The sequence below is a fragment of the Canis lupus genome, chromosome 28, assembly GCF_011100685.1.
Source record: "Canis lupus familiaris isolate Mischka breed German Shepherd chromosome 28, alternate assembly UU_Cfam_GSD_1.0, whole genome shotgun sequence".
NCBI classification, from domain to species: Eukaryota; Metazoa; Chordata; class Mammalia; order Carnivora; family Canidae; genus Canis; species Canis lupus.
In genome coordinates, this window is record NC_049249.1 from 23,682,166 (window position 1) to 23,709,471 (window position 27,306).

Below are 27,306 nucleotides of genomic sequence, written 5' to 3' on the forward strand. Positions count from 1 at the left end.
GTACATGTGACCTACACTTTGAGATTATTCACAGCATCTTTTCTTCCACCCTTAAACAGAGGCATATCTGTGGGGAACCCCGGGAAATAACTACTACTATGTCCTGGAGGACATAACTGCACTGTCTCCCAAACCTCCCCAGCCCCAGGGCCACAGGCAGAGTCTTCCAATCATGGTCAGAGCTGGTGCCACCAATGGCTGCCCCAGGCATGTGTGAGCTTGGACACCCTGTAGTCAGCATCTGGCCTCATCAGAAAACTCAGAAAATACCTGAAGCAGCCATCATTACCACCACTTGAATGAAGCCAAATTATTTGTTTTTGCTATCCTTCCCCAAAAGATCATTTTTGACTCTGGGTGACCATATTCATACATCCCTCCTGAGCAGCACTAGGCAGATGGTTGTTTCTCATTTTCATCACAGTTCTGATAGTCTACACTTGGGAGTCGGTCTTCACCTGCCTTGCTAAGGCTCACAGCCACAAAAGTGAGATTCACACAAAGTCCAAAGACAACTTTTAATAAAGTAAATATGAGATTCTCTGAATACAAAGGAAATATATTCAGAAGCAAGCTGGAGGGATAGGTCAGTAGAAAGTCAGTGCCTCTTTGGAAATGTGTTTACCGTGAGATAAAATAATGGAAGGAATCAAGGAGCAACTGGTGATTCTTGACAAGGACATACATCTGTGATTAATCAAGCCCTTTTCCAAGAAAACAAACAGGAATAAAATATTGAGTTTCTGCCATGAACCAAGATGGACTGCTAGCCTGAAATAGAGCCTTTCCCTGGCTGACATCAAGGGCTGGGTCCACCCTCACTCATGCCCTGGAGTCAGCTGACAAGGAGAACGTGTTCCCTCCCAACCCAGGAGCCAGAAGTCTCACCTTAGACACATCATAGTTTTTAATGATCTGGTCAAATAAACTCTATATGTCATTAAGGAGCTTTATGACTTGCAAGGGGAGGAGGGACTGAGGGAACACAGTTTTGTGAATCCAGCAATGTCAGAGAAAAAGATTGTCACAGACTCAAAAGGTTCTGGTTCTATGGACCTTCCAGCTATGAGCTGTTCTCTGATGAAGCTGAAACCACAGAATAGGGATTGATGTTGAATAGACTCTTATTTATCCCATCTCCTACAAACCCCTCCAAAGTCATCCTTCTAGACCTTTTGCTTCAATGGATTGGGATTTTGGTCAACAAAATTCCATCATCTAAAGGGATTGACTCCCATTTCTCTCCCTGCATTTTACCTAAAGAGATATTCCCACTGGTGAGTATAAATTGGAGGAGGTGGAAGCAGGTCACAGAAATGCCCTTACGATAAAGACTTTCTCCCTGAGGGCATCTCATTTTCCTCTATTGATTATAGAGTTGGATTGTAAAGATTCAATCTGCAGCTGTGGGAGCAAAAGTAAGCAACCACCAACCCACAAGTCAGTAATTTTGCTTTAACCAGTCTCTCATTAACGCCTTCAAATCCCCGACCCTGTCTCTTCCTCAAGACACACAGGAAGGGTGCTGGAATTTTAATAGCAGATGCTCCTGCCAAGTGTTTGGAGAGTGTACAGATGCAATCAGAGCCAAAAATGAAGCGAGTTTTGGGGTCTGAAGTCATGGGTGCATATTGTATTCTGCAAAGAAAGGTTTTGGAGTAGATCACAAATACTGGGGAGTTAGCTAATAATCAGACTCATGAAACCAGAGCGCCATCTAGTGGTCGCTCTCCGGCTGTTGCAGCCACCATCTTTCCTGTAAAAAACATTGTCTAGTTTCATGAATTCAAGAGCCTTTGCTTCTATCTTCTTTTACAGGATGACCAAAATGCCTGCAAAATGCTTGACCCATTTTAGAAGGACTCGACTTCCTCTTATTAAAGGGGGAAAAAAGGCTGTCCTGTCTACGTGGAGCCTCTTAGTGATGCTATTGCTTCCTGGGTCCTTTGGAAAGCCACCCCCGAGCTGTGGAATACCTTGGCAGCATTGTGGACAGAGGCCGATCCACCTTCCTCTTCTCTGCCATCAGCTGGTTGGTCCTCTCTCCCACCACACCCTCCAGGTGATTGGCATACATCTCCAGCTTGCTCACCATACTGTCTAGGATGCTCACGTGGCTTTAAAAGAACCCCCCATAATTAACACCTTTTTCCAAAAACTTTAGGGCCAAAGTGGAGCAGAACTTCCAACCATACATTCCAAGAAAAGAAAATATGTCTTGCTCTTAAGGTTCCCTACTTCAGTGCTGCCAATGGACAGCAGCGAAATGACAATGACAATGAGGCCATGCAGCAGGACAGAGACTGCCCTCGACCAGCTCTGTGATCTGGACCTGCACCCTTCATTTCCCTGAGCACCAGTTTCTTCATCTGGAAAATGAGGAAAACAATACACACTTCCAGGGTCATTCTGAGGGTTCAGAGATGATACTGGGTACATAGCATCGAAAGTTGTGTCTGGCACTCAGCAGGCACTCCACAAACAGTGGCCTCCCCCACTTCCCCATATGCTCCAGATCATGATCATGATCATGAGTCAAAGATGCAGATTTCAGGACAGGACAGGTCTTTTTTTACCCCTAAATAATACCAGCCATTTTCTTTCCAGATGACAGATGTAAGGGGACACTTCTAGATCCTTTTATTTTTTTTTAAGATTTTATTTATTTATTCATGAGAGACAGAGAGAGAGGCAGAGGGAGAAGCAGGCTCCATGCAGGGAGCCTGAAGTGGGACTCGATCCTGGGACTCCAGGATCATGCCCTGGGCCAAAGGCAGATGCTCAACCACTGAGCCACCCAGGGATCCCCACTTCTAGATCCTATAGGCTCTTGCTTTAAAAGTGTCTTTAAAAAATCATTCTTTTTTTCAGATGAGGAAACTGAGGCTTACATAGGAAATAGACTCACCTTAACACGGGAAACCAGATTTTCTGAGTTAAAGTTGTGATTGAGGGGATCCCTCTCTCTCTCTGTGTGTGTGTGTGTGTGTGTCTCATGAATAATAAATAAAATCTTTAAAAAAAATAAAGTTGTGATTGACCTGAGACATACCATTTAAAACAATTTTGGTGTGGAAAATGCAGAGTACAGGGCTGTTGCGTTAAGAATGCATAGCAGAATGGCCAAGTTTAGAGTAGATGCCAGACTCCCAGCCCAGGGCTCTTCTATCAACTCAAGCTACTTCTAACACGGCTGTGCCTGTATATGTTCAATGTGCCAAAAGATGACATAATTATCCTAATATGAAGCAAACTACTGTTGAGGAAATTGTTTGAGAGGGGCATGAATAATTTAAGTTAATGACTCATTCTAAGGCTGGTGAATTATTTTTTATCCCATAGTCCAGTCACAACCGATGAGACATGACCCTTGGAATACTGGTTTGGGAAAGATTCTGGGGTTATGTCACAATTCCCTGGGAAAGGGAGCCTTGATTGATTAGTGATATCTGAAGTGGACAAAGGAGGACAATGGAAGTGCTGATGTCTGATACATTTTTGTATCATTTGTGAAACAAAGGCAGAATTTATCACTCATTAGCCAGCATGGAACGCAGTGCTTTGCATGTGGCAGGCATCGAGTGGGTATATGATGAATGAATGAATTAATGAATGAGTGGGAGAATGAATGAATGAATGAATGAATGGAGTGAGCCACACAGGAGCCATCACAGCCATATAGTTTTAAAATTCTAATGGTTAAATGATTAGGAGAAAATGTCGCACATCCGACTCACCCTTTGGAACTGGCTTCTCGTAAAATTTTCTTGATGGAGGAAAAGGTGGGCTTCTTCTCTGGAGATTCATCCCAACATGCTCTCACCATGAGCACAATCTTTTCATTGCCCTCCTCCTCAGACAGGGAAGGTCGAAGTGGATCTGATGCCATGGGGTCTTTGATTCGTTTGATGATTTCTGAAATTCATGTGGGGTGTAGATAGCCAAATGTCTGCAAACTTCATGCCATTTAGTACACTTCACTTTACACATATGTGCTCTTAAATCTGTAAACTGAATTTTTAAATAAATTGAACAAATTGGAATGTCGGAGAAATCTGAATAATTGATGAGAAATATTCTGAATCCTCCTGGAAAATGAAGAGTTCATCTGTAAAACATGTAAGTGCCTTCTAATGAATCTGTTCTTAGACTAAGCTGTGTTCTTTTTTTCTAATAGAAGTTCTCTTGAAACAAAGCATATGTCTATGTGACTTCAGGAATGTATAAGAATTTGGGGTTGGAAATCCCCAAAGTGCATCTTATACAATTTGCATTCCATACGAAATGTCACATTAAAGTTATTTTAATGAATAATAGTGTTACCCCCACATGCTGCCTCCGTGTCCAACTTTGCAAATCTAGTTCTTTCACTTCTGCATTGACTTCTACTGACATTTATTAAACATTCTGATTAACCAGGTTTTGTAGAGGAAATAATCATTTGAAAACAATGTATACCTGTTTTGGTATAAAAATATTATGGGTGTAACAACATGAACGAACCAAGTGCATGTTATACTAAGTATAAAAAGTAGTTTGAAAAGGCTACATGTTGTATGGCTGTGTCTATATGACATTCTAGAAAAGGTAAAATTATATGGAGAGAAGACAGATGAGAGGCTGCCAGGAGTTTGGGGCAGAGAAGGTGTTGAACAGGTGAGGCATGGGGGATTTTTTTAGAGTGATGAGACTCTGCTATATGATACTGTAGAGGTGGGTACATGACACTGTGTAATTGCCAAAACCCATAGAACTTTACAGCACAGAGAGTAAACCTCTCTGTGCACACAAAATCCTCAACAGTGTCAGTTAGGGTATTGGACAATCTCAGGATAAACGAAGACCGTGACAAAAGAATGACTTAAGATCATTAAGGCTAAATGGAAGAACCCATTCACAATCACGATATTCTAGTCGGCAAGATTGCTTCTCACAAGGGGACAGAGTAACAACTCTGAAAGTCCTACACACATATGCTGCGGTTGGATAAATAAATAAATGGATGGCAGATGGTGGGAGCCAGGATCTCATTGTTGAAAAGGGAGGTCATGGATAAGCGATAGGGAGACTAGAATAAATGAACCATGTGGCAATGATGTTGGAAATGTCAGTATGAACTCGTGTTTAGCTTAATATAGATACAGATGAGTAGATACAGATATGGAAATGGGTACGCAGAGGTTAGTGCACACACATGCATTTCCTGCTCAGTCCACTGGGAGGTGCTGGAAGCAACATCACCCCAGCAGCAGCTAGCACACTCAGCATCTGGGGCTTGGTTTCTAATATCATTCTCCAGTAAAAAGACGGGCACTGAGGGGGGCACTTGACGGGATGAGCACTGGGTGTTACTCTGTATGTTGGTAAATTGAACACCAATAAAAAATTAATTTATTAAAAAAAAAGAACCAGAGTCCTTGAAGAAATGGCTGATTCTAGGGTTATGACATGACAAGATGAGATTGAGCATCTTCTACTGCCAGGAAGTAAGGCAGTCCTTAACAAAATAAGTCAAAACACAGCAATGGATATATGTCAAAGGTGCATAGAGGTCAATTGAAATGGCATGGTCATAGGTGAAACAATTTGAGCAACAAAATAAAGTCATGTTAGATGATAACTCCGAGGATAAAATAAATATATAATGTAATATACAAATGTATACACATATTATGATATAGATATGCATAATAATGCAATACCAATACAATGATATTAATTGTGTTTATCCAATTCTTGATATTAAGAATTCTTAATATCAAGAATTGGATAAATACATACATGGGAGAGAACAGATAAACCTCCTGTGGAGAAACATTTCAAACAATTTACTTAGATATTCTCCATTCAAGGTCGTGGAACACAACTCCCCACTCCTTAAGTGTGGGCTTCACATAGTGACATCTTTCTTAAGAGGACCATACAGGAAGAGGGGAAAGCAGTTGTAACTTTACAGTGGAGAAACCAGACAAACCTCATCCAGGTCCAGCTCGACAGTGATAGTCATGTTGGTTGGCTGTACCCTTGACATGATGTGACGAACATGACAATTTCCCTCCATGGACTTCCTCCCAAGAAAGATAAGCCCAGTCTCACCATGAAGAAAAAAATAATCAAATAAATCTCAAATGAGAAACATTCTACAAAATCCCTTGTCAGTACTCCTCAAAACTCCAATGTCATAAAAATTAAGGACAGGCTCTGAGAAACATTCCTGAAGAGCATAGAGTAGACATGATGGCTAATTGCTGTATGGTGTCCTGGATAGGATGTTGAGGTATGAAGAACATTGGGTTAAAAACTAAGAAAATCTGGGGGTGCCTGGGTGGCTCAGTCAGTTAAGCATCTGACTCTTGATTTTGGCTCAGGTCATGATCTCAGGGTTGTGAGATCGAGCCCATGTCAGGCTCAGCACTTGCTTAAGATTCTCTCTCTCCTTCTCCCTCTGCCCTTCCTTCCCTCCTTTTCTCTAAAGCAGAAAACTAAGGACATCTGAACAAAGTGTGGCTTAATAATACAAGTCACAAAACTGTGTAAAATATTATCTTGTTTTTGTCAATATACATACTTGTGTTTAAATGCACATTTTTAATGCCTAAAAGTAACCTGAAAAAAATATACATTAAAAAAGGATATACTGTGAGTAATTGTGGGGTTTTTGTTTTGTTTTGTTTTGTTTGGTCCCAAACAAATTGTAATTTGAGACATGGTACAACAATAGTTTTATTTTTCTGTGTGATTTATTTATTTTTTTACATATTTTTTAATTGGAGTTCAATTTGCCAACATATAGCATAACACCCAGTGCTCATCCCATCAAGTGCCCACCTCAGTGCCCATCACCCAGTCACCCCCACCCCTGCCCACCTCCCTTTCCATAACCCCTTGTTTGTTTACCAGAGTTAGGAGTCTCTCATCTTCTGTCTCCCTTTCTGATATTTCCCACTCATTTTTTCTCCTTTCCCCTTTATTCCCTTTCACTATCTTTTATATTCCCCAAATGAATGAGACCATATAATGTTTGTCCTTCTCCGATTGACTTATTTCACTCAGCATAATACCCTCCAGTTCCATCCACATCGAAGCAAATGGTGGGTATTTGTCATTTCTAATGGCTGAGGAATATTACATACAACAATAGTTTTAAAGAAGTGACTGGAGAATTAGTATTGCTGCATCCTCTGCTTCCCCATATTCAGCTTTAAGAAATGCCATGAAAGAATAAATAAATTGATATAAAACTTTGAACCATGGGTTCAGATTCAAATTGTGGGTCTGCACCTCAGAGTACACATGTTTATGAGCTAGTAATGTGCAGCCGTCCTGTAATCTTTAACCATCCAGGATCACTCTATTGTAATCATTCTACTTTGGTGCACAATCAGAATCAGGGATTGGGGGTTGTTAAAAAGTAAATTCTGAGCTCACCTTCAGAGTTTCCAACTCAGAAGGCCTGGGGTTGGGGCTGAAAATATGGATTTCTAACAAGTATCCAGGGGAGGCTGACACTGCTAGTCCAGAGTCACACTAGGTCAGTACCTCTCAAATGGTAGATCTTCTACATCACCTGGGAAGTTGATAAAAACCTCAATTCTCAGGCCTCGCCCCAGACCTGCTGAGACAGAGACCCTGAGGGTAGGACCCAGCAATTTTGTGTTTTAAGCCTTCCAAGTAATTCTGATGCCTAGTAATATTGGAAAACCACTGGTTGAGTATGTGCAGAGAATCAATATCTATTCATTTCCCAGTACCAGGATTGTTTGTAGGGAAGTATGAGAAGTTAATAGAAGAAGTGTATTTGCCCATAAATTAGGTGCACCTTGTACTTTTCCTGGTTGCAGTCCTGTGTATACAAAATCCCATATGGCCACCTTTCATTTAACTATGTGAGCATAGGACTACAGTGAAAGGCAAACATACCAACTGTGTACGGTCTCCCCACCCCAACTGGTGTAATCCAATGGCCCTGAGCTTGGCATCTGTGGATGGGCTCCTGGTTGGGCTCAGTCTGGGAGGATCTGTATAGCTTCTTGCTTCCAACATCAGTTGCACTTGGATTTGGGATGAACCTTTTTGGATTAGTCTCCCTTCTATTTCACCTGGCCATAAAATAAAAACTGGGATCCATTTTTAAAGCAACCACATACATTCTGAAAGGCTCCTGACTTAAAAAAAAAGTCTCCAGGGAATGCATAAAGATCTAAAGATGACACTTGAGGTTGGCCCCTAGGAATGGGCTAGAAATTGTAGGCAAAATGATTAAAAAAAAAAAAAAAGTCGAGAGAGAAAGGTGAGCTGAGTTTACTTAGAAACCAGCAGACGGGGCAGCCCCAGTGGTGCAGAGGTTTAGCACCGCCTTCGGCTGGGGGTGTGATCCTGGAGACCCAAGATAGAGTCCCACGTGGGGCTCCCTGTGTGGAGCCTGCTTCTCCCTCTGCCTGTGTCTCTGCCTCTCTCTCGCTCTCACTCTGTCATGAATAAATAAATAAAATCTTAAAAAAAAAAAAGAAATCAACAGACGCACACTTCCTTGGGCTCACTCTGAGACAGTGGTGTTCAGCGTGGGCTGCACATTGGAATTACCAGAAAATCCTGATGCCAAGGCAGCTACACAGATTGATGACATATGACATCAGAATCTTCTTGGCTGAGATCCAGGCAGCAGCACTTTTTAAAGTCCCCCAGGTAATTTCACCAGGTTATGGTGAAAGCAGAGACTGAAGCAATATATATGGCCAAGGTGGAAAATAATAGTGTCGGTGGTTAAGCCTCCTATAATTTTATCAATCTTGATCAAATTTTGCTTTATCTCCCACTACTTCTTCCCTTAACCCCATGACAGGATGTGTGTTAAGAGACAACTCAGCCAAAAATAAGCCTGAATATATCCTATAAAGACAATTGGGTAGCATTTATATAAAAAAATTAAATACAATTAAAATACATTTATCTCTTCAGTTTCCTGTCCACAAAGATACAAGGCTGCTCATTGTAGCAACTATGATGGCAAAAAAATGGAAAACAACCAGAATGTGTATCAATCGATAATACACTGCATGCCCTTACAATGAAAAATCCTGTAGTCCTTAAGAAAGAATAAAGTAAATTTGTATATACAAATATGAGGTGAGAGTTACCCAAGGAGAGGGAATCGTGTGTGCAAAGGCTCTGGGGTAGGAAGGTGCCTGGCGTGAGGGAGGCGCACGGCCAGCAATGAATGAATGAAAGGAGCAAAGCATGGGGCGGGGGGTGAGATTAGGAAAGCATACTGGGCTGAATGGTGGTCCCCAGTGAGATATGTCCATGTCCTCACCCCCAGAACCTTACTTGAAGAAAAGGTTTTTGCAGATATAATTAAGTATCTTGGGTTAAGGAGATCATTTCGGATTTCCAGGTGGGCCCTAATCCAATGACAAGTGTCCTTATAAGACACAGATGGAAGACAGCTATACAGAGGAGGAGCCCACGTTATGGTGAAGGCAGAGACTGAAGCAATTTGGCCAAAAGCCGATGAAGTCTAGTGTCACCACCAAAAACTGGACAAGGCAGAGAACAGATCTTCCCTAAAGCTTCTAGAGGGAGCAAAATTCTGCCAAATCTTGATTTTGGACTTCTGCCTTCTAGAACCACAAGAAAATAGTTTTCCATCATTTAAAGCCAGCAGGTTTGTGGTTAACTTATTACAGCCATAGGACACTAATAAAGAAGGTCACAGAGACCAGGTGAGAGGGCTTCGGTGAGAGGACCAGGCCACTGTAAGGGCTTAGCTTTCATTCCCTAAATGGAAAGCCGGGAGAGGATGTCATGAACAGAAGTTCTGGGACCTATCTCATTTTCCAACAGGATCACCGTGAATGCCGTAATAGAATAAAGTATGTAATTCCAAATTCCACGATTGTTTTTATAAGCCAACTGCCTCTAGTTTTTTAATTAAAAAAAAAACACCATAGGCTTTAAAAAGGAAAAGCAATGAAATAAACCATAAAGTAATAAACATTTAGTTAAAATAAAAAACAAACCCAGCATTTAAAAGCTAGAGCAAGGGGCACCTGTATGGTTCAGCTGTTGAGTGTCTGCCTTTGGCTCAGATTGTGATCCCGGGGTCCTGGGATCGGGCCCCCACATCAGGCTCCCTGCAGGGAGCCTGCTTCTCCCTCTGCATGTGTCTCTGCCTCTCTCTCTGTGTCTCTCATGAATAAACAAATAACATTCTTTTTTAAAAAATAAAAGCTAGACCAAAGCCTGTCAAAGAGTTTCATTCATCTTTACCATCTGGCACCTCATCGAGATCGTCAAAAGGCCCGTGGTCCTGGTGGTGGATCAGCTCTGTCATCAGGATGGCAAAGCTGTACACATCTCCCTTTGGGGTGCCCGACCAGGGGGCCTCTGGGAGCCGCAACAGCTCTGGGACCGTCCAGTGGAACTCTGCAAAGCAAGATGTGTCCTAAGCATGCAGTGGGAAAGGAGCAAACAGAACTAGAAAAGCCACCCCTCTTTCTCAGGAAAGCACAGAATTGCAAGCCTCCAGCCCCTTAGCCCCTAAGGTCCCTAACTTGAAGGGCAGATGGGGATCCCTGGGTATGCAAATACAGAGCAAACAGCCAGGAAGGGCTCTCACAACAACGTGTCAACTGTGGCTAACACCTGGCTGTGAGTTTATAAGACGTCTTCATTTTTCTTTGCCCTTTCTGTCTTGTCTACATTTTAGAAACTAATTTATTGGGGTAGGATTCCTAGGACATAAAATTAACCACGAAAGCAAGCAATTCAGTGGCATGTGGTACATTCGCAATACTATACAAGCAGCCCCCCTATCTAGTTCCAAGACATGTCCATGGCCTCAAAGTAAAATCCTATAGCCATCAAGCAGCCGCTCCCTGTTCCTCCTACCCCCAGCCCTGGGGAACCACCAAGCCGCATCCTGGCTTTACAGATCTCTGTGTTCCGGGTAGTTTATATGACCTACAATTAATTTTTTGCTGTGAGGTTTATAGGCTTATTTCATTGTAGGTTACAATCACTAAAAGAAAATATATTGGGATCCCTGGGTGGCGCAGTGGTTTGGCGCCTGCCTTTGGCCCAGGGCGCGATCCCACATCAGGCTCCCGGTGCATGGAGCCTGGAGAGACCCAGGATCGAATCCCACATCAGGCTCCCGGTGCATGGAGCCTGCTTCTCCCTCGGCCTATGTCTCTGCCTCTCTCTCTCTCTGTGACTATCATAAATAAATAAAAATTTAAAAAAAAAGAAAAAAAAAAGAAAATATATTGAGGGGTGGGGAAATAGGGCAGCTACTAGCAGGTTTTCAGAACTTCCCGCTGTGTCTTTTTCAGGAAGGCATCCAGGTGTCCCACGTTACAGAAACTCCCCATATGGGCACAGCCAGGCTCCTGGCAAGGGGCTGCTCCAGAGAGGGGTGCTCAGGGCCTTGGGATACTAGTGAGGTGAGACTTCAGGGTGCTCAGTTAACTGTGGACGACTAGTAGGAAGAGTCCAAGCCTCGGTTTGCATTTACAAACGCAAAGGAGGGTTGGACTACCAGCAGAATGTCTTGTCCAGAACGAGGCATGAGAATCATTTGAGAGCTTTTAAAAAACCATACAGTTGCCCATGCCCGGATTCCACCTTCTGGTATTCTGACTCAGTTGATCTGGGGTGGGACCTAGCCACCTACGTATTTTTTAAAGCTTCTCAAGTGAAACTGGAGCACCAAGAGGATGGCACTCATGGTCTTTAAAGTGCCTGCAGATGGTGCGTGCTGAGTGAGGGCACAGGATGATGATGCATCAGAATACCGAGGCCTAAAGAGAAGGGAAGTGACTTGCTTCTGGCCACCCAGCTCCACCAGGATGAGACCCAGCCTCCTAACTCTAACACCACACCATGGACTCACCACCCTGGAGGCTATTTTGATCTTGCTTCCTTGGGTGAATAGAACAGCCCCACTCAGTCAGCTCCAGAGGAAGGGCTCCTGCGGGTGGGTACACGTGCAAGTGAGCTTCAGGAAAGGGTGGGGTCAGGCGCCCTGTTACCACTCTGCTGATAGGCAGGGGGTCTGCCAGCAGTTACCCAAATAGTTTGTCAGTCCCTTGTATGTTCTGCAGGTCCGGCCAGACTTGAGCTCCCATAGCCCAAAGCCAGTCAGCCTCACATGCATCTGGCTGTCCATCAGGCAGTTGGAAGGCTTCAGATTGCCATGGGACCCCAGGGGGCTCCTGTGGAGGAACGGCATGCCCTGGAAGAGTGAAAATAAGCTAATGAATTAGAGCAGGTGCCAATGGACCCTGCTGGAAGAAACAGAAACACACTCAGGCGAGGGAAATGTCCCCATCTCCATGTTCATTTGTTCTAGAGCTATTGACACAGCCCCCTGCCCATGAGTCAACCTGGGTAGGGTCACCCGATTGGGGAAGACTATTTCTGGCCTTCCAGTGTGGACCTGTGAAGGCAAGGCCAGCCTAAAATAAATAAGCTAAATAAAATAGAGGCTGACTCAGTGGTCAGACTCCTTAATTGAAATCCCAACTCTAAGAGCACAGAGCGAGTTACTTTATGCTGTAGGCCTCATTTTTTTTTTCTTCAAAATGGAGGTGACAATAATCCCTACCTTACAGGATGGCCATGGAGGATAAATGTAATAATGTACCTGAGGCACCAGACACGGTCCATGACACAAAGTAAATACTCTCCATAAATTGTCATGAAAAATGTGTATAAATATGATAAAGTATATTGACAATATGGAAACACACTATGTAATTAAGAATATTCTTTTTTATCTACATGTCGCAAATTATATTCTACTCCTACCTACATATAATGATTCTATAATAACAGAATATTATACTCTATTATACGCGGTTAAAAGTCCGATTTGAGCATTTTGCAAGGGAAAGGCAATAAAATGAGGAATGTTGAAAAATTCTCATGTCATCCACTGTGTTTTTAAGGGTTTATATCTATTATTATTGTAATAGATAATAAAGCACCATTATTTATGAAGAGGCCCAGAAGGAACACTAGAGTCGGAAGATTTGCATTCATGTTTCCACTTTACCACTCGGTCTCTTCAAGCAAGATACTTCATCTCATTGGGCCTCAATTTGACCGTCTATGAGATGGGACTGCCTAGATGCCCACTACTTGAAATCTAGCCTGGGAGCCAGCAGCACCATCACCTGGGAGATTGGCAGAAATGCAGAGTCTTAGGCCTTGCCCCAACCTACTGAAGCAGACTGTGCATTTTCACCCGATCCACAGGAGATTCATGTGCACACAGCCTGAGAACACCTGACCCCACCCCCCATTGTTCCACACCTTGGCTGCCCATTAAAATCACCTGTGGATCTTAAAAGAAAAAGAAAAATCTAATGCTTAGACCTGAACATAAGAGCCTATATTAACTACAAGGATCACAGGTGGTACAAGGCAAGCCTGATCCTAAGGAATCCAAAGCAAGAGCATGATTAGAATGGAAGAAAGAGTGACAACGGAAAGAACCTACTAAGGGTAAGTCACCAAGGCAGAGAGCATGCTCGTTTGGCAAGGAGGTGAGGGCAGAGCACACAGATCTTTTCATAGGCAGGGAGCATCTTAAAGACCTAGAATCAAGGAGGGAAGCAAATTATTTGGGAAGGACAGATAATGAGGAGATAAATTTGAAAATGAGATCTGTCACAATTGAAGCAGGATCAGATTGAGAGATATTGGTATTTCTCTGAGATTTCCCAAGGCAGACTAGCAGCAGTGAAATGAAGGCTAAGTGGGCAGGGCTGACTGCATTTCAGAAGTATGCAGAGGTGTACAGGGAGACAGAAGACCCCACTGAATCCTGGGGTCTTCATTTCCTTACCTTCCTCTATGGTTTCACTATAAGACATTGCCATAATATTCATCTAACATTTCCAGTTTCTCAGACTTAAAGTACAGACAAAAAGGTTCTATCTTTGATCTGAATCTCTGAACCATTTTCAGAATACTTAGCATGGGAGCTGGGAGAGAGGCAGCAGCCTCAGGATGCTCCAGGTATGAGGTAATGGAACCATTTACCTGCATCAGCCTGAGAAGCATGGGCCTCAGCACATCTGCCTCACCCAACAGGTTTCGGAGCAAGAGTAAACATGACCAGGTCTCTCCCAAGGGGTCTTACTGGATCTTTTTTTTTTTTTTTTAAGTTTATAGCACTAACCTTATGTGGTTATATAATTGGTTTTTGTAAGTTCCTTCCATAAACCAATTCATGTAATTCCCCCAGCGGCCCTGTAAAGGCAGGTGGTATTATTGTCAACCTCATTTCACAAAGAATAAGGAAAAGGAGAAACGAAGAATTTCACCTGCCCCCCAGTCCCATCGCTGGCCTGTGGTGGAGCAGAGCTGAGAAGCTGCTGTCCCGTTCCCAAGTCCCCACCCTTGGCCAACTGCACAAATGCCCCGTGGCTGATGAAAGACCGCTCTGAAGGGCAAAGATGAGGAATGACTGAACATTGCGTTGAAGCCACATGGCTCTGTGAAAATTCATACCTTGATCTGGATCTATGATGAGCAAATAAATAACAACGAACCTTTCCTTGAGCACTTTGTACTATGCACCATGCTTTATACGTAGCATCAAATTTCATCTGTCCAGGAAATAGGTTAATACTGTCATTCTCTGCTTTCAATGAGGAAACTCATGGTTTTAAACTGCTCCCACAGAGGGAGGGCAGAGCTGGAATATAAACCCAGGTTGGGTTGCCTTCAAAGCACAGCTGCTTCTAAATCATTAGATTTTACTGTTTCTGGTACCCTGAAAACTGTATGGGGTGGGGGAGGGTAAAAAGCACACCCATTCTCCTAACACCATTCTATAAGAACAGCCAGGTTCAAATGTCTCAAGCCCAGCTGAGGAGGGGGTGAAGTTACCCATGGGTGTGGTACAGGAGGCAGCAGTGGTTCCAGCAAGGAGGAAATCGAGGAGCCCTTGAATGGACTATGCACCCAGGAAGGGGGCCTTGGGCCTCATGGTCACCAGATCAGGGACTCAGCTCTCTCTCCAGCAGTGATCACAGTCTGAGTCATTGTCCTGCTTTAGCAGGAAGACTGAGTCACCACAGTGACTAGTACAGGCTAACGTAGAAAGCAGGACAGTGGATACGCCACTCCCAGGCCAAAATTCAGTGTTTGTTTTTTGAGATGATAAATGACATTTTTAGAACTGCAACCCACCCACCCAAACCTGAAGGGGCCTGGCTGGAGCTGCCTTTGGAATTCTCCAGGGAGGCTCCAAGAAGCCAAGGTTGAGGCTTGACATCTGCGGAGACCTGTATCCAATCCAGAATTCTCTCTCCTTTCATGGAGACCTCCCCATGCAGCAGGCCTGTCCCAGGTACTCACAACTGTCTCTGCCCTTGCTAGCGCCAGGCCCACCCCAGGCAGGAGACATTTTACTCAGTCACCACTGATTACTCCTGATATCCAGGTTTATTACCAGAATTCATTCCATTAGAACATAAATGAGGTGTTTAGGGATGGTTGAAATCCTAGGAATATAGTTCTCTCTAAGAGATGGCACACATCTCTTTAGGTTTTTTTTTTTTTTTCCCCTGTCTTGGTGGAAATGTATGATTTCATGTATATTGTTACAGACCAGATAGAACTATGAGAGGTTTATGATTTATGTGCCAGATTCCATGCACTTTTGACAATTCTATTAGCAGCCTATCTGCTAACTACTTTTATTTCTCTACTGAAGAGTTGGGAGGGAGGAGTGCCCACAGGGCTCCTGTTTCTGGATCCCACATTTGGGGACTCTTGTACTTGACAGAGAAGAAATGTAACATGGAAGGAAGAACCTAGGCTTCAGAGGCAGACTGGCTGCAAATCCCAACCTGCCTCTTACCAGTTGGGCAGTTACTTCACTTCACCGAGACTCATACTGTTTCCTCTTGAGAATGTAGTAAATAATATTATTAATACTGGAGTTAAAGATAAATTAATAGTGGGGGTGCGTGGATGGCTCAGTCAGTTAAGCATCCAACTTTTGATTTTGGCGCAGGTCATGATCTCAGGGTCTTGAGATCCAATCCTGCTGAGTATGGAGCCTGCTTTAAGATTCTGTCTCTCTCCCTCTGTCCCTCCCTGCTCTCTCTAAAAAAAAAGAAAGAGAGAAAGAAAGAAAGAAGAATTAATAGTGAAGTTAATTGCTAATTATTAAGAGCACTGTTCAAGAGAAACACTATATAAGCCACACATATAATTTTCAATTTTTCAGTTAAATAGGTGAAATTAATTTTAATAATATATTTTATTTAAGCCAATGTATTAAAAAAAACTTATTTTGGCATGTAACCAACATAAAAATAGTGAGATATTTTACATTCTGGTTTTTTTTTTTTTTATCAAGTCTTTGAATCTAGTGTGAATTTCACACAGCACAAGTGAGCTTGAGCTTGCCACATTGCCACTAGCCAATAGTCACGTGTAGCTGGCATTGTTTGGACAGTGCTGACTTATCCCAGAGGATTGTTGGGGGAATGAAATTTCTTTTTCAAGATTTATTTATTTGAGAGAGAGAACTCGTGTGTGAGTGGGGGGCAGAGTAGCACAGGGAAGAGGGAGAGAGAGAATCTTAAGCAGACTTCACACCCAGCACGGAGCCCAACATGGGCCTTGATCCCATAACCCTCACTTGAGCTGATATTAAGAGTTGGATGCTTAACCGACTGAGCCATCCAGGTCCTTCATGAGAATGAAACTTTTAAATGTACATGTTTTTAGTACTAGTTAGTACTACTGATGGAGTTATCCATAATAGTAACATTACTGCTCCTACTAACAATGAACATTTCCTGGCACCTGATATGGGGCCGGCATGGTGCTAAGCATACTTACTTCTTGCAACAACTCCATTAAGTGAGTACTGGTGTTCTCTTTATTTTTTTATTTATAAATTTATTTTTTATTGGTGTTCAATTTGCCAACATATAGCATAACACCCAGTGCTCATCCCATCAAGTGCCCACCTCAGTGCCCATCACCTAGTCACCCCCACCCCCCGCCCACCTTCCTTTCCACCACCCCTAGTTCATTTCCCAGAGTTAGGAGTCTTTCATGTTCTGTCTCCCTTTCTGATATTTCCCACTCATTTTTCCTCCTTTCCCCTTTATTCCCTTCCACTATCTTTTATATTCCCCAAATGAACGAGACCATATAATGTTTGTCCTTCTCCGATTGACTTATTTCACTCAGCATAATACCCTCCAGTTCCATCCACATCGAAGCAAATGGTGGGTATTTGTCGTTTCTAATGGCTGAGTAATATTCCATTGTATACATAAACCACATCTTCTTTATCCATTCATCTTTCGATGGACGCTCTTTAGTTTATACACAGGGAAACTGAGGCTCAAGGTAGTTAGGGTCACCTGGCCACTAGTGGAGAGGAGTTCAAACCACCAAGACAATTTCTATGCCAAACTGTCCTCCTCCTCTTAATCCACTAAGACTTCTCTTATTTAGAAATGAAGGCCCATCCCTGACTCAAGAAGAGTTTTATAATCTCCAAAGCTCCTTCCCAGGCTGGCTCCACTGGGTTAAACTCTTTAGGGACAGGACAATGAGTCTATTCCTCTGTGCCCCCCATGCCCAAAATTGGGCCTGAGCCAAATTAGGTGCTCAACCAACATACGTTTCTTCACTTGAAAAGTCTGTAGCATCTAAGGATCTCTCTGTTACCTGGCATAGAATGTTCTGCTCAAATAGACATTAGGAGAGGAATTGCTTTTATGATTTGATATATGATGGCCAGAAGCACAATCTGACCCACAGAGTGTAGCCCAGTGCTTGGGTTCGTGTCAAAGTCACCAATGGGAAAGCTCTGAGAAGCTGTAGTGAATTTTCCACTAGTCCCCCTTTTTAAAATTTTATTATTTTTTTTCCATTAGTCCCCTTTGAAGGAATGCTGGCAGAGAAATTGGCCTTAAAGGGCCTCTATGTGCCTTGACCTAACTCACCATGAGTTCCTTACACTATCCCATAATATGCATGCCCCACTTCAGAAGACAGCAGTCCTTCTAAGACAAGGTACCAAGCTGCACCTTTGGTTTCCCTAGCATGGAGCAGGGGATAGACTGAGTGACCCGCATGACTGAAGAGCACCAGGGAGACTTTCATTTCACAGTGCCATTCTCATCTACCCCAGCATCTCTCCAGATAAAACTTTGGGTTAACAAACGTCTTGAAAACCAAATGCCAACTGAAAAAGCTGAACCTATTAGTTATTCATAAGTTACTTGAGGACAACTGACTAGTTTCCTCTTCAGAGGCAATACATATAATGCCAGGGTCAGGAGACAGGTCCCCGGAGTCTAGAGTCCTTCCCTGGGCTTGGTGGGGAGGAAAGGGACAGGGGGTGAAGGGAAGGAAGGAAGAGCCCAGGGTAGAAGAGGATGCCAAGTCAGATCCTCCTATTTTATAACATTCCACCACACAATTTTAGATGTACATTTCCTGACCTTTTTTTTTTTCCTGTAGCTACCTTTTAATCCACTCAGAGATAAAAACAAGTCCTCGTCTTCCTATGAAAATGCCCAGAGTAAGGCAAACACTTCTGAGATGCTCAATGAAGTCTTACTGAAATACTAACCAACAGTAGTGGCCCAGGGTCATCTGTGAGGAGCCATCATGGGAGGCTTCAGTTGTCTATCTTTTTGGTAATAACCTAAGATACCAAAGTTTCACAAGTAAGACTCATCTTCTCCGAAGTAAAGATCGATTAAATACTCGAGGAAAAAAAGAAATCTCATTGATATCAATCAGGCCAACCTCATCTATTAAACTCACATGGAGGCTGAGGTCCAGAGAGGGGAAGTGACTTACCAAAGTCAGTCCAAGAGCCAATGGCCCTCTTCTGCGGGAGGGCAGAGCTCATGTGTTACCCTGTGTCCCTTCCAACACCCAGGCCAGGCCTCGCCCAGAGGACTCTGTTTGGTGATGAATGGGCTGTTGGTTGACAGATGATGACCACCCATGCCCTTCTGTCCACGTGTCAGACGGAGGGACTTCCTCACTGAGACCCACCCCCACATCATTGCTGTGGTCTCCTCCTACGGTGAAAGCCAGCACAGAGAGTTTACAAAGCATGGCTGGATTGTAGCCCAGGGTGACGAGGACAGCCTCAGGATGCTGGCCCACACTGACATGGCCCCACTACTCACCTTCCATCTGTGAAATGGATATAATGCTAGAGCTACTTTATATTTTGCTGTGAGAATTAAATAAGTGAATACAAAGTGACGGAAAGTAGGCAAAATAAGCATTAATATATTTTAGCTGCTACTACTACTGTTATTATTAATCTTTTTTTGCAGACACTACAGTGATCTTTGCCTAGGTGTGCATTCCTAGCCCGCTTCTTTGGTCAACAGCCTTGTGGGCATTTTCTGGAGAAAGGAATAAAAAAAGCAGAAGGAAGGGGTGTTAGGAATCCTTTCCCCTAGCTGGCATCCTGGCCTAGTAATCAGCTTTACTTTGGGGTAAAAAAAGTTCAACCTGACATGTAAATACCCTGCTTCTTCCTGATTGGATAAACTAGAGTTCCTTTCAACTCTAGTGTAAAATATTTCTCAATATTTACTTGAGATCAAGGAGAGAGGGGAAAAAAATGGAAAATCTGATCTAAGCGGTGAATTTTATTTGAGTAGTATTTTGTTATTTAATAGTATTTTATTCTGAGGAAGATCAGAATTTTCCAGAAAGATTACAGTTCAGTTTAACCCAAGACACAGAACAACTCAGAAATTCTGGTATTTGTTCTTTAAATAAGTTTTACATCACCCAGTTATCCCATCTCCCGCACTGGCTATTATACTATATGTTGGCAAATCAAACTTCAACTAAAAAATAAAATAAAAATAAATAAGTTTTACTTACATTGACTTTGTCATATACAAACTAGAGCTTGAATATCCATCCAATCTATCTCATTATCTGAGTTTCTCAAAACATCCTGAAAAAAACAGTTATTCAAATTATTACCAGTGACTTCACTGGAAGCACAGGGATCTTCACATGTTGAATGGATTTGATTCCAATCCACTGGATGATTTTGACCAGAACTACTACAATCCAAGGCACAGTACTCTATAGCCACTACTGGAAATTTCCCAGGAGACATCATAACCTGACTCAATGTTGAGAAAATCATGCAGTCTGGAGTCATAAATACTTCCTCATTCCTAACGTAAAGCTGAGGGTCACATAACACCATGGGTAGGATGAGCCCAGAAACACAGTTCGGAAGTGGCCATATTGTGTTAGGAGATGATAACAGGCTCAGACAATTTCCACCCAGAGCAAAGGAAACCAGACTGTTGGCAATTCCACTGCTAACCGTACCCCCTGCAGGTGGCCCAACAAGATAATTCAGGTCTTGCAATTAGACCAGAGAGGAACCGTTCTTGGACAAAGGGCGAAGCATTGGTAAGGTTCCTTATTAGCTGCTGCTAATCAAACTTAAAGGAAGATTTACTAGTTTACTTATTTTAAGACTCCCCCCCCTTTTTTTTTTGCAATAATGGGTGACAATGCAGATGTTGGATGGTTCTGTGCAAATTCCAAAGAAGGGAAAGATGTTTTCATGCTTTAATTCATATACCTGAAAAAAATAATAGTAGCTTACAATTACAGTGTGTCTTCTGTGCCAGGAACTCTGCTATGTGCTTTATATACTCGCAGTTAGTTCTCACAAAGAGAAAAGGTGAGAAAAGAACTATGACTTCTCCCATTTTACGGAAGAGGAAACTGATGATCAAAGAGTAAAATAATGTGTTGAAGATTATGCAACTTATTAGTGGCAGAGCTGGGAGGTAAACCCAGGAGGTCTGCCTCTAGCAAATAAACCAGAGGAATTATCAATGTCTAACCTTAGCCATGGGGATTAACTAAAACCGCGTCACAGTAAAACCTGGCTCTGCTTCCTGATGATGTTCATGACTGTCAATGCCAGTGTGTAGGGGCCATGCCAGGTCATAGATTTTTTTAAAGATTTTATTTATTTATTCATGAGAGACACACAGAGAGAGAGGCAGAGACACAGGCAGAGGGAGAAGCAGGCTCCATGCAGGGAACCCTATGGGGGACTTGATCCTGGGTCTCCAGGATCACACCCTGGGCTGAAGGTGGCGCTAAACCGCTGAGCCACCCAGGCTGCCCCACAAGGTCATACATAGATTTTGAGCAAGAAACCAGACCTCATGAATCTGCCTCTATCTAAGGATCCAAGTTCAAGGGAGGTGAGCAGCGCTCAAAGACACAGAGGATGGGGAAACAGAATTAAGACCAGAAAAATTAAGGGGAAAGAGCAAGGCTAGAAGGTGTCCCAGATTTCAGGTGCCTGAGTCAGGCTAAAGGATCTGAAGCCTAATGTCTGAGCTGTCAGGGGATGGGGATAGTGGGCCAAGGTGACAGAAGCAGTTTCCCACCATTGATCCTTTGGACTTGGATGTTCCCAGATGGGGATGGGAGCCGGCAGCAGAGAGCCAGAGAACAGCACTACTTTCTCTCCTCCAGGAGCAAGGACCTCACCAGCCGAATTTCCTGCAGCACAGATGGCTTCCTGACCCAGGCTTTTGCTTGGTTACCAACATAACAGATGGCCACATAGCTCCCCTGGAACCAGAGACAGAGTGGATCATCTAGGATGATCAAAAAAAAGCTTGACTCAGAAAAGACTAGGAAAACTGGTAAGAAACCCATCTACGAAAGAGACCATCAAGCTCCTCACTGCCCACATGAGTCCTAGGCAGGCACTGTGCTGCGTGTAGGTGCTCAGCTAGCTGCTGACTACATGAGATCTCATTTTACAGACAACACAGTCCTGCGAGGCTGGTATGATTAGCCTGTTTCCAGATGAGCTCATTGAGGTTAAGTGACTTGTCCAAGGTCACACATTTGTAGGAAGTACAGCCAGAATTTGAACTCCAAGATCACACTGTTTCTATTTTACAGTAATGTCCCATTTTCATTCAGAGGAATAGTGAGCTGAGGTCTTAAGAGTAAGCCCAGAGTCAAATACCTGGATCAGGCCCATTTCTACTACTTACTCCCTACATAATCTTGAACAAGGGATTTAGCTTCTCTAAGCTTCCATTTCCACATCTGTACTATGGAGATTAAAAATAAAACCTATCTCATAAGGTTCCTATAAGGGTCCAGTCAGTTAAAATATGTAACACTGTCAACTCAAAGCTGGGCACATATCAACCTTTCACTCAGTAGCATATCTTCTTGTCTGTCATTATCTATTGAGTCTGCTTTTAGAGAGTCCATCAATCACCACAAGTCATAGGACAACCTATAAAAAATCTGCATAGAAGAGAGAGAATCTGGACATAAGAGAAAGTAAGCCTCAGCATGATTTAAATGTCAACCAAGATCTGCCATTTTTAGGATGGGGATAACTGCAAAGAACTCAGGACTGTGATGGGGTTTCCATGGAGGCAGGGACCCCTGTGGGATGGAAGTGAAGGTCCTTGGAAAAGGTAATGTTTAAGCTGAACCCTAAGGACAAGAAGGTTCCAGATGGAGTGGGACAGGGATGGCAGGCATGGCATGGTCTGAGGGCAAAACACACATGGCATAAGCAGCAAGACCCATTGGATGAGTACAGGATTTAGGCTAGGAAAAACATTTTTTCTGAAAGTGGGCTGGGACTAGGCAGTAGAGATCCTTGAGCCTCTATTACAGAGTTTGGACACTATCATACCAGCAATAGAGGTGGAGACCCCAGTGATGACGATGCTTGAGGGAGAGGAGAGCCAACATTTCAGGAGGATTAACCAATCCAGACACACTCTGGATTGATGGCTGCCATCTCTAAGTGGTTACTTGACCATAATATACAGTTTCATATGAATAAAGGTCCTTAGGGTTTTATGGGTGATAATCTCCAAGGCAGTTTTTTGTAGCTGGAAAACCCAACTGAACACTTACTAGAAAAATAAGTTCAGTTGCCATAAGGAAAGTGTTGGCTCCAATCTTTGCTAAATCCAGGTTAGGGCAAAGAACAAGTCTTCCCTTGCTTAGAGCTTTTGGCCCCTACTCTCTAGAACTTCCATTTCAAAGAATAAATATAAGGGGATTTTTTTTCTTCACATATTTTTCACCCAGGGGACTTGAACTTCTAAAGGAGGGCTAAGCACAGGCAACCATAATGGTCTAGGGTGTGGGAGAGAGCATGAGGAAGGCAGGCAGGAATTATGCTGCAAGCTACAGCAACTGCCAATGCTTACACCACAGCAACATCATTACCCACAAGTGATTCATCAGTGCTGAAGTACCAAGGATGCAGTAATCCATGCTCTAGGATGACAATGTCCAATAAGGTGGCCATTAGCCACACAAAGCTAAATAAATTTAAATTAATTAAAATAATATAAAACTTAATCAGTTCCCCAGCACACTAATGTTTAATAGTCTTGTAATGGTACCATACTAGACTGTGCAGATTTAGAATATTTTCATCTTCATAGAAAGTTCTCTTGGACAGAGCTGAGTCTAATCTAGACGACAGCATAGGAATCACCTGGGAGCTTATTAGGGAAAATGCAGAATCTCGGGCCCCACTCCAGACCTACTCAACCAGCATCTTCTTTTTTAACAAGAGCTCCAGGTGTTTCATACCCACATTAAAGTTTGAAAAGCACCAGTTTGGAGTCACAGGACTACCCTGGTTATTACTTAGAGTGTCCCTCTATTCACAATACTCCGCCTGACAGAAAGGACATATGGGGAATGGGACAGAGACACATACTAGGACCTACTTGCCACCACTATGCCCTCAGTAGTACCTGGTAAAGCCCCACTGGGGCATAAAAGAGCTCTTCCCCCTGCTGGCTCTTGACAAAGGGTCTTGCAGAAATCATCACACTAGATGAATTACTGTTGTCCCTTCTTGACACACGGGTGCCTCTCTGGGATGGATGGTGTAAAACAGGAAGCAATTCCATTGTTCTCAGCAGCATGACCAAGTACTGAAGAAACTGTGATTTTTATCGGTGAGGAAAATGAGTGCCAAGGTCATACAGTTAATAAATGGGAGACCCAGAACTTCAATTCTGATCCGTCTGACCCAAGGTGTGAGTGCTTTGCTACTATATATGTCATTCTTGTGTCTGTACCACCAAGATGATGTTATGGTTCAGGCTCTGGGGTCCAACTGCCCAAATTCAAGTTCTGGCTCTGGCACTTAACTAGATGTGTCACCTTATGTCAGAATCCTCTTTCTAAATGAGCATCTAACTGCATTACCATCCAATTTAATACCCCCAGTGCCTCCCCAATGTCTAGAAAATGTGTTTGATACAGAGAAACCCTGTTTTTCAAGAAGGGTCTTAACTGGAACCCTACTGTAGAAACCAGGTAGGACAAAGCAGAGCTGCCTTAGTTGAAGAGGGAAAAGGGAGGCTCAGGATTCTTCTCTGTCACACCTTCACCCTCAATCTATCGTTCACCTCCCCCGCCCCAGACCAGTGAGCCCCAGAATCTCCAGGAACACTTGAAAATGACTTGCTAATGAATCTCAATCTGATCTTAACATGTTGGAGCCTCCTTGACTTTGGTACCCTCAAGTCACCTTTTTCTGGAAATTCCTAATTCATTTATTGAATAAATACTATACCTAAGGATAACAATCTTTAAAAAAAAAAGAATACTACAAATGACAATTTTGAAAATAAAGCCAATATAACAGGAACAACATGTATATAACATGAGAGAAATGTTTGATTCTGATCCATAGTGTATTCCTTATCTTTAAAATCAACCCAAATGTCTGTTAGAACAAACTTGTATACTTTGGTCCACTTTTAGTGCTTTTTTACAAGCAACAATATTCTAGAACATTTTTATTTTGCGTTAAGCCATTTAAAATTCATACATCTGATCAAGTACATAGGTTCTTGTTATTCTCTTTATATCTTGAATAGCATGTACTCCTAAGCAAGCACTATCTAAAATTCTAAAATGATTGATATTTAAAATAAAATTCATTTCACTTGTAGGTTTTTATTAAATTAAGATGAAGGTAAAATTTACTCCCCAAGAACAAAGAGCTCTTCTTAAACTACAGAAACCCAAGTCTATCTTTCTAGTTAAAGAACATTTCTCACCAACATTTCCAGTAGGGCAATAAATGCTCCAAAATAATCAGTATATGCTTGCAAATATTGCACTTTAATATTAATGATAAAAACAGAGAAAAAGAAAAATGGAAAGAAAGACATTTCAAAATTCCAAGCAAAAATATGCTAAGTCATAAGAGATGGCCATGATAGTATTTTTTGAAATTATGTAAATGTTATATACTTATCAAATAATGTTATGCTGACTAAATGTGTGCTAAGCCCCCCAGCATTGAGTCCCCTACATCTTGGCACACCCTGTGTTACTTCTCTCCTGGTCACCGCTAGCAAACCACTCTTCCCAAATGTCACCTCTTTTCTGGAGCCTTCACAATGCTGGATTTGCTCCCTCTATTTGCGGGGCTTCTGTCTCACCTGGTAGACACCTTTCAGAGCACTTTTCTTCCTCAGAAGACATCATTTGCGGTGTGACCCCATGCCTTGCACTATGCTTGGTCTGCAGTCAATGTCTAATGTGTGTGTGTTGACCACATGAATGCTACTGTCTTCATCATTAGTAGATTAAAGGAGTTAATGTGGTTTAGAAAATGACTCAATGCTGTCCAGGAGACAGTTTTAATGTTTGGACAGGATATATGGGTTCTTATACCCACAGGGTATTAGAGCTGAAGGGAATCTTCGAGACCATCTGATCATTTCTAAGTATTCAGAAACTGAGGCCCAGAAATGACGTTCCCAAAGATATTCATCAAGGAAGAAGTGGGAGGCCCACAAGCAGAATGCAGGGCTCAAGACTCTGTTATGCACCCACTTTATAAATGAGCCAGCTTCAGCTTTCGGAAATCCCTAGATGAGATCCCTTCCACAAATCACACACAGTGAGCAGGAAATGGATACATGAGCCAGGTGTGGCCTCACTTGTTCTGGGGCAGAATGGTGATGTCATCATAATTGATTTGCCACCAAATGTCTTTATGTCGCTTTTGCGATTTTCCACTCTGCATCCGTAAAACCAGGCCTATGATGACAGCTCCCAAGACGGAAATCAGGAGGGTCATTGTGAGGATCACAGGAGTCACACCTGGAGGGCAGAGACGAGTCATTACTACAGCCTGTCAAAAATGGAAGTGAGCACATCCCAGCTCCCCTGCCGGTCCTGCCAAGCAGATGCCTCAAGCTAGGATACAGTGGGTCCATTCAGACTTGTCTCTTCCAAGAATTCTTTTCTGACCTCCGCTCTGGTTCCTGTGGCAACTACACTCACCTCCACATCTGTATAGAAACTTCCATCACAGAGAATGGTGATGACTTCCGACTGCTTTTACCACTGCCACTTTCACTGAACATTTACTATTTGCTCCTCTTAGAGTTGTTCTCAGCTGTGATCCATCTAACTCCAGAATGGGCTTCCCACCACCAGGCAACACTCCCTTGTTCAGACTCTCTCTAACTCCTTAGAAATGAGGTCTCTGAGACTCACATCCCCGGAGCCAGGCTGCCCGAGAGCTGAGGTTCTCTGCAGGGTAGGCAGGTGATGTGAGAGACTCTGGGGGTTGCTGCAGGTGGAGGGTGCTGCTGGCTGTAGTGGGTGGAGGCCCAGGATGCTGCTAAGCATCCCACAGTGCACAGAACACATCCCCACACAAAAAGCATCCTGCCCCAAATGTCAGTAGCACCACTGCTGTTGAGACACCCTACACTGACCTGTAGAAGCAGGTGTAGGTTCACAGAGAACACTGTAAAATCCACAGCCGTGTCTGTCTTCTGGGAGGGAGCTGTGGGGCCAATGAGTCATGGAGAAATTCACTATGGTCTTTAAAAAAAAAAAAAGACAGTTAAAAAAAAAAAAGACAGTTAAAGGTCAGTGCCCACTTGATTTATTGCACTGTGTCTCTACCTTAATGGGAGCAACTAAAACAGGATGTCGTTTGCAAGAGGCAGGCCTTGGTCACTTAATTCAAACATTTGGTGACCCATTCAATTTCTGCACCTTACCTAGACTCTTCATTTAAAAAAAAAAAAAAAGATTTTCTCTATCCATTCATGAGAAACACAGAGAGAGGCAGAGACACAGGCAGAGAGAGAAGCAGACTCCCTGCAGGGACTCCAAAGCGGGACTCAATCCCAGGACCCTGGGATCACACCCTGAGCCAAAGGCAGACGCTCAACCACTGAGTCACCCAGGTGC

At 43.0% G+C, this 27,306-nt stretch overlaps 1 protein-coding gene across 1 annotated transcript in view; it reads right to left on the reverse strand.

Moving 5' to 3' along the window:
• The window catches only part of LOC100688545 (guanylate cyclase 2G-like), a 46,227-nt gene that overhangs the window by 5,001 nt on the left and 13,920 nt on the right, over positions 1–27,306 (reverse strand). The window contains 14 exon segments of the mRNA XM_038579233.1: positions 889–966; positions 969–1,086; positions 1,977–2,117; positions 3,738–3,915; positions 10,270–10,425; positions 12,070–12,235; positions 19,909–19,947; positions 19,949–19,984; positions 20,507–20,632; positions 21,562–21,645; positions 23,826–23,948; positions 24,573–24,582; positions 26,037–26,199; positions 26,817–26,931. Of these exon segments, the coding sequence (XP_038435161.1) occupies positions 889–966; positions 969–1,086; positions 1,977–2,117; positions 3,738–3,915; positions 10,270–10,425; positions 12,070–12,235; positions 19,909–19,947; positions 19,949–19,984; positions 20,507–20,632; positions 21,562–21,645; positions 23,826–23,948; positions 24,573–24,582; positions 26,037–26,199; positions 26,817–26,931 (1,533 nt within the window).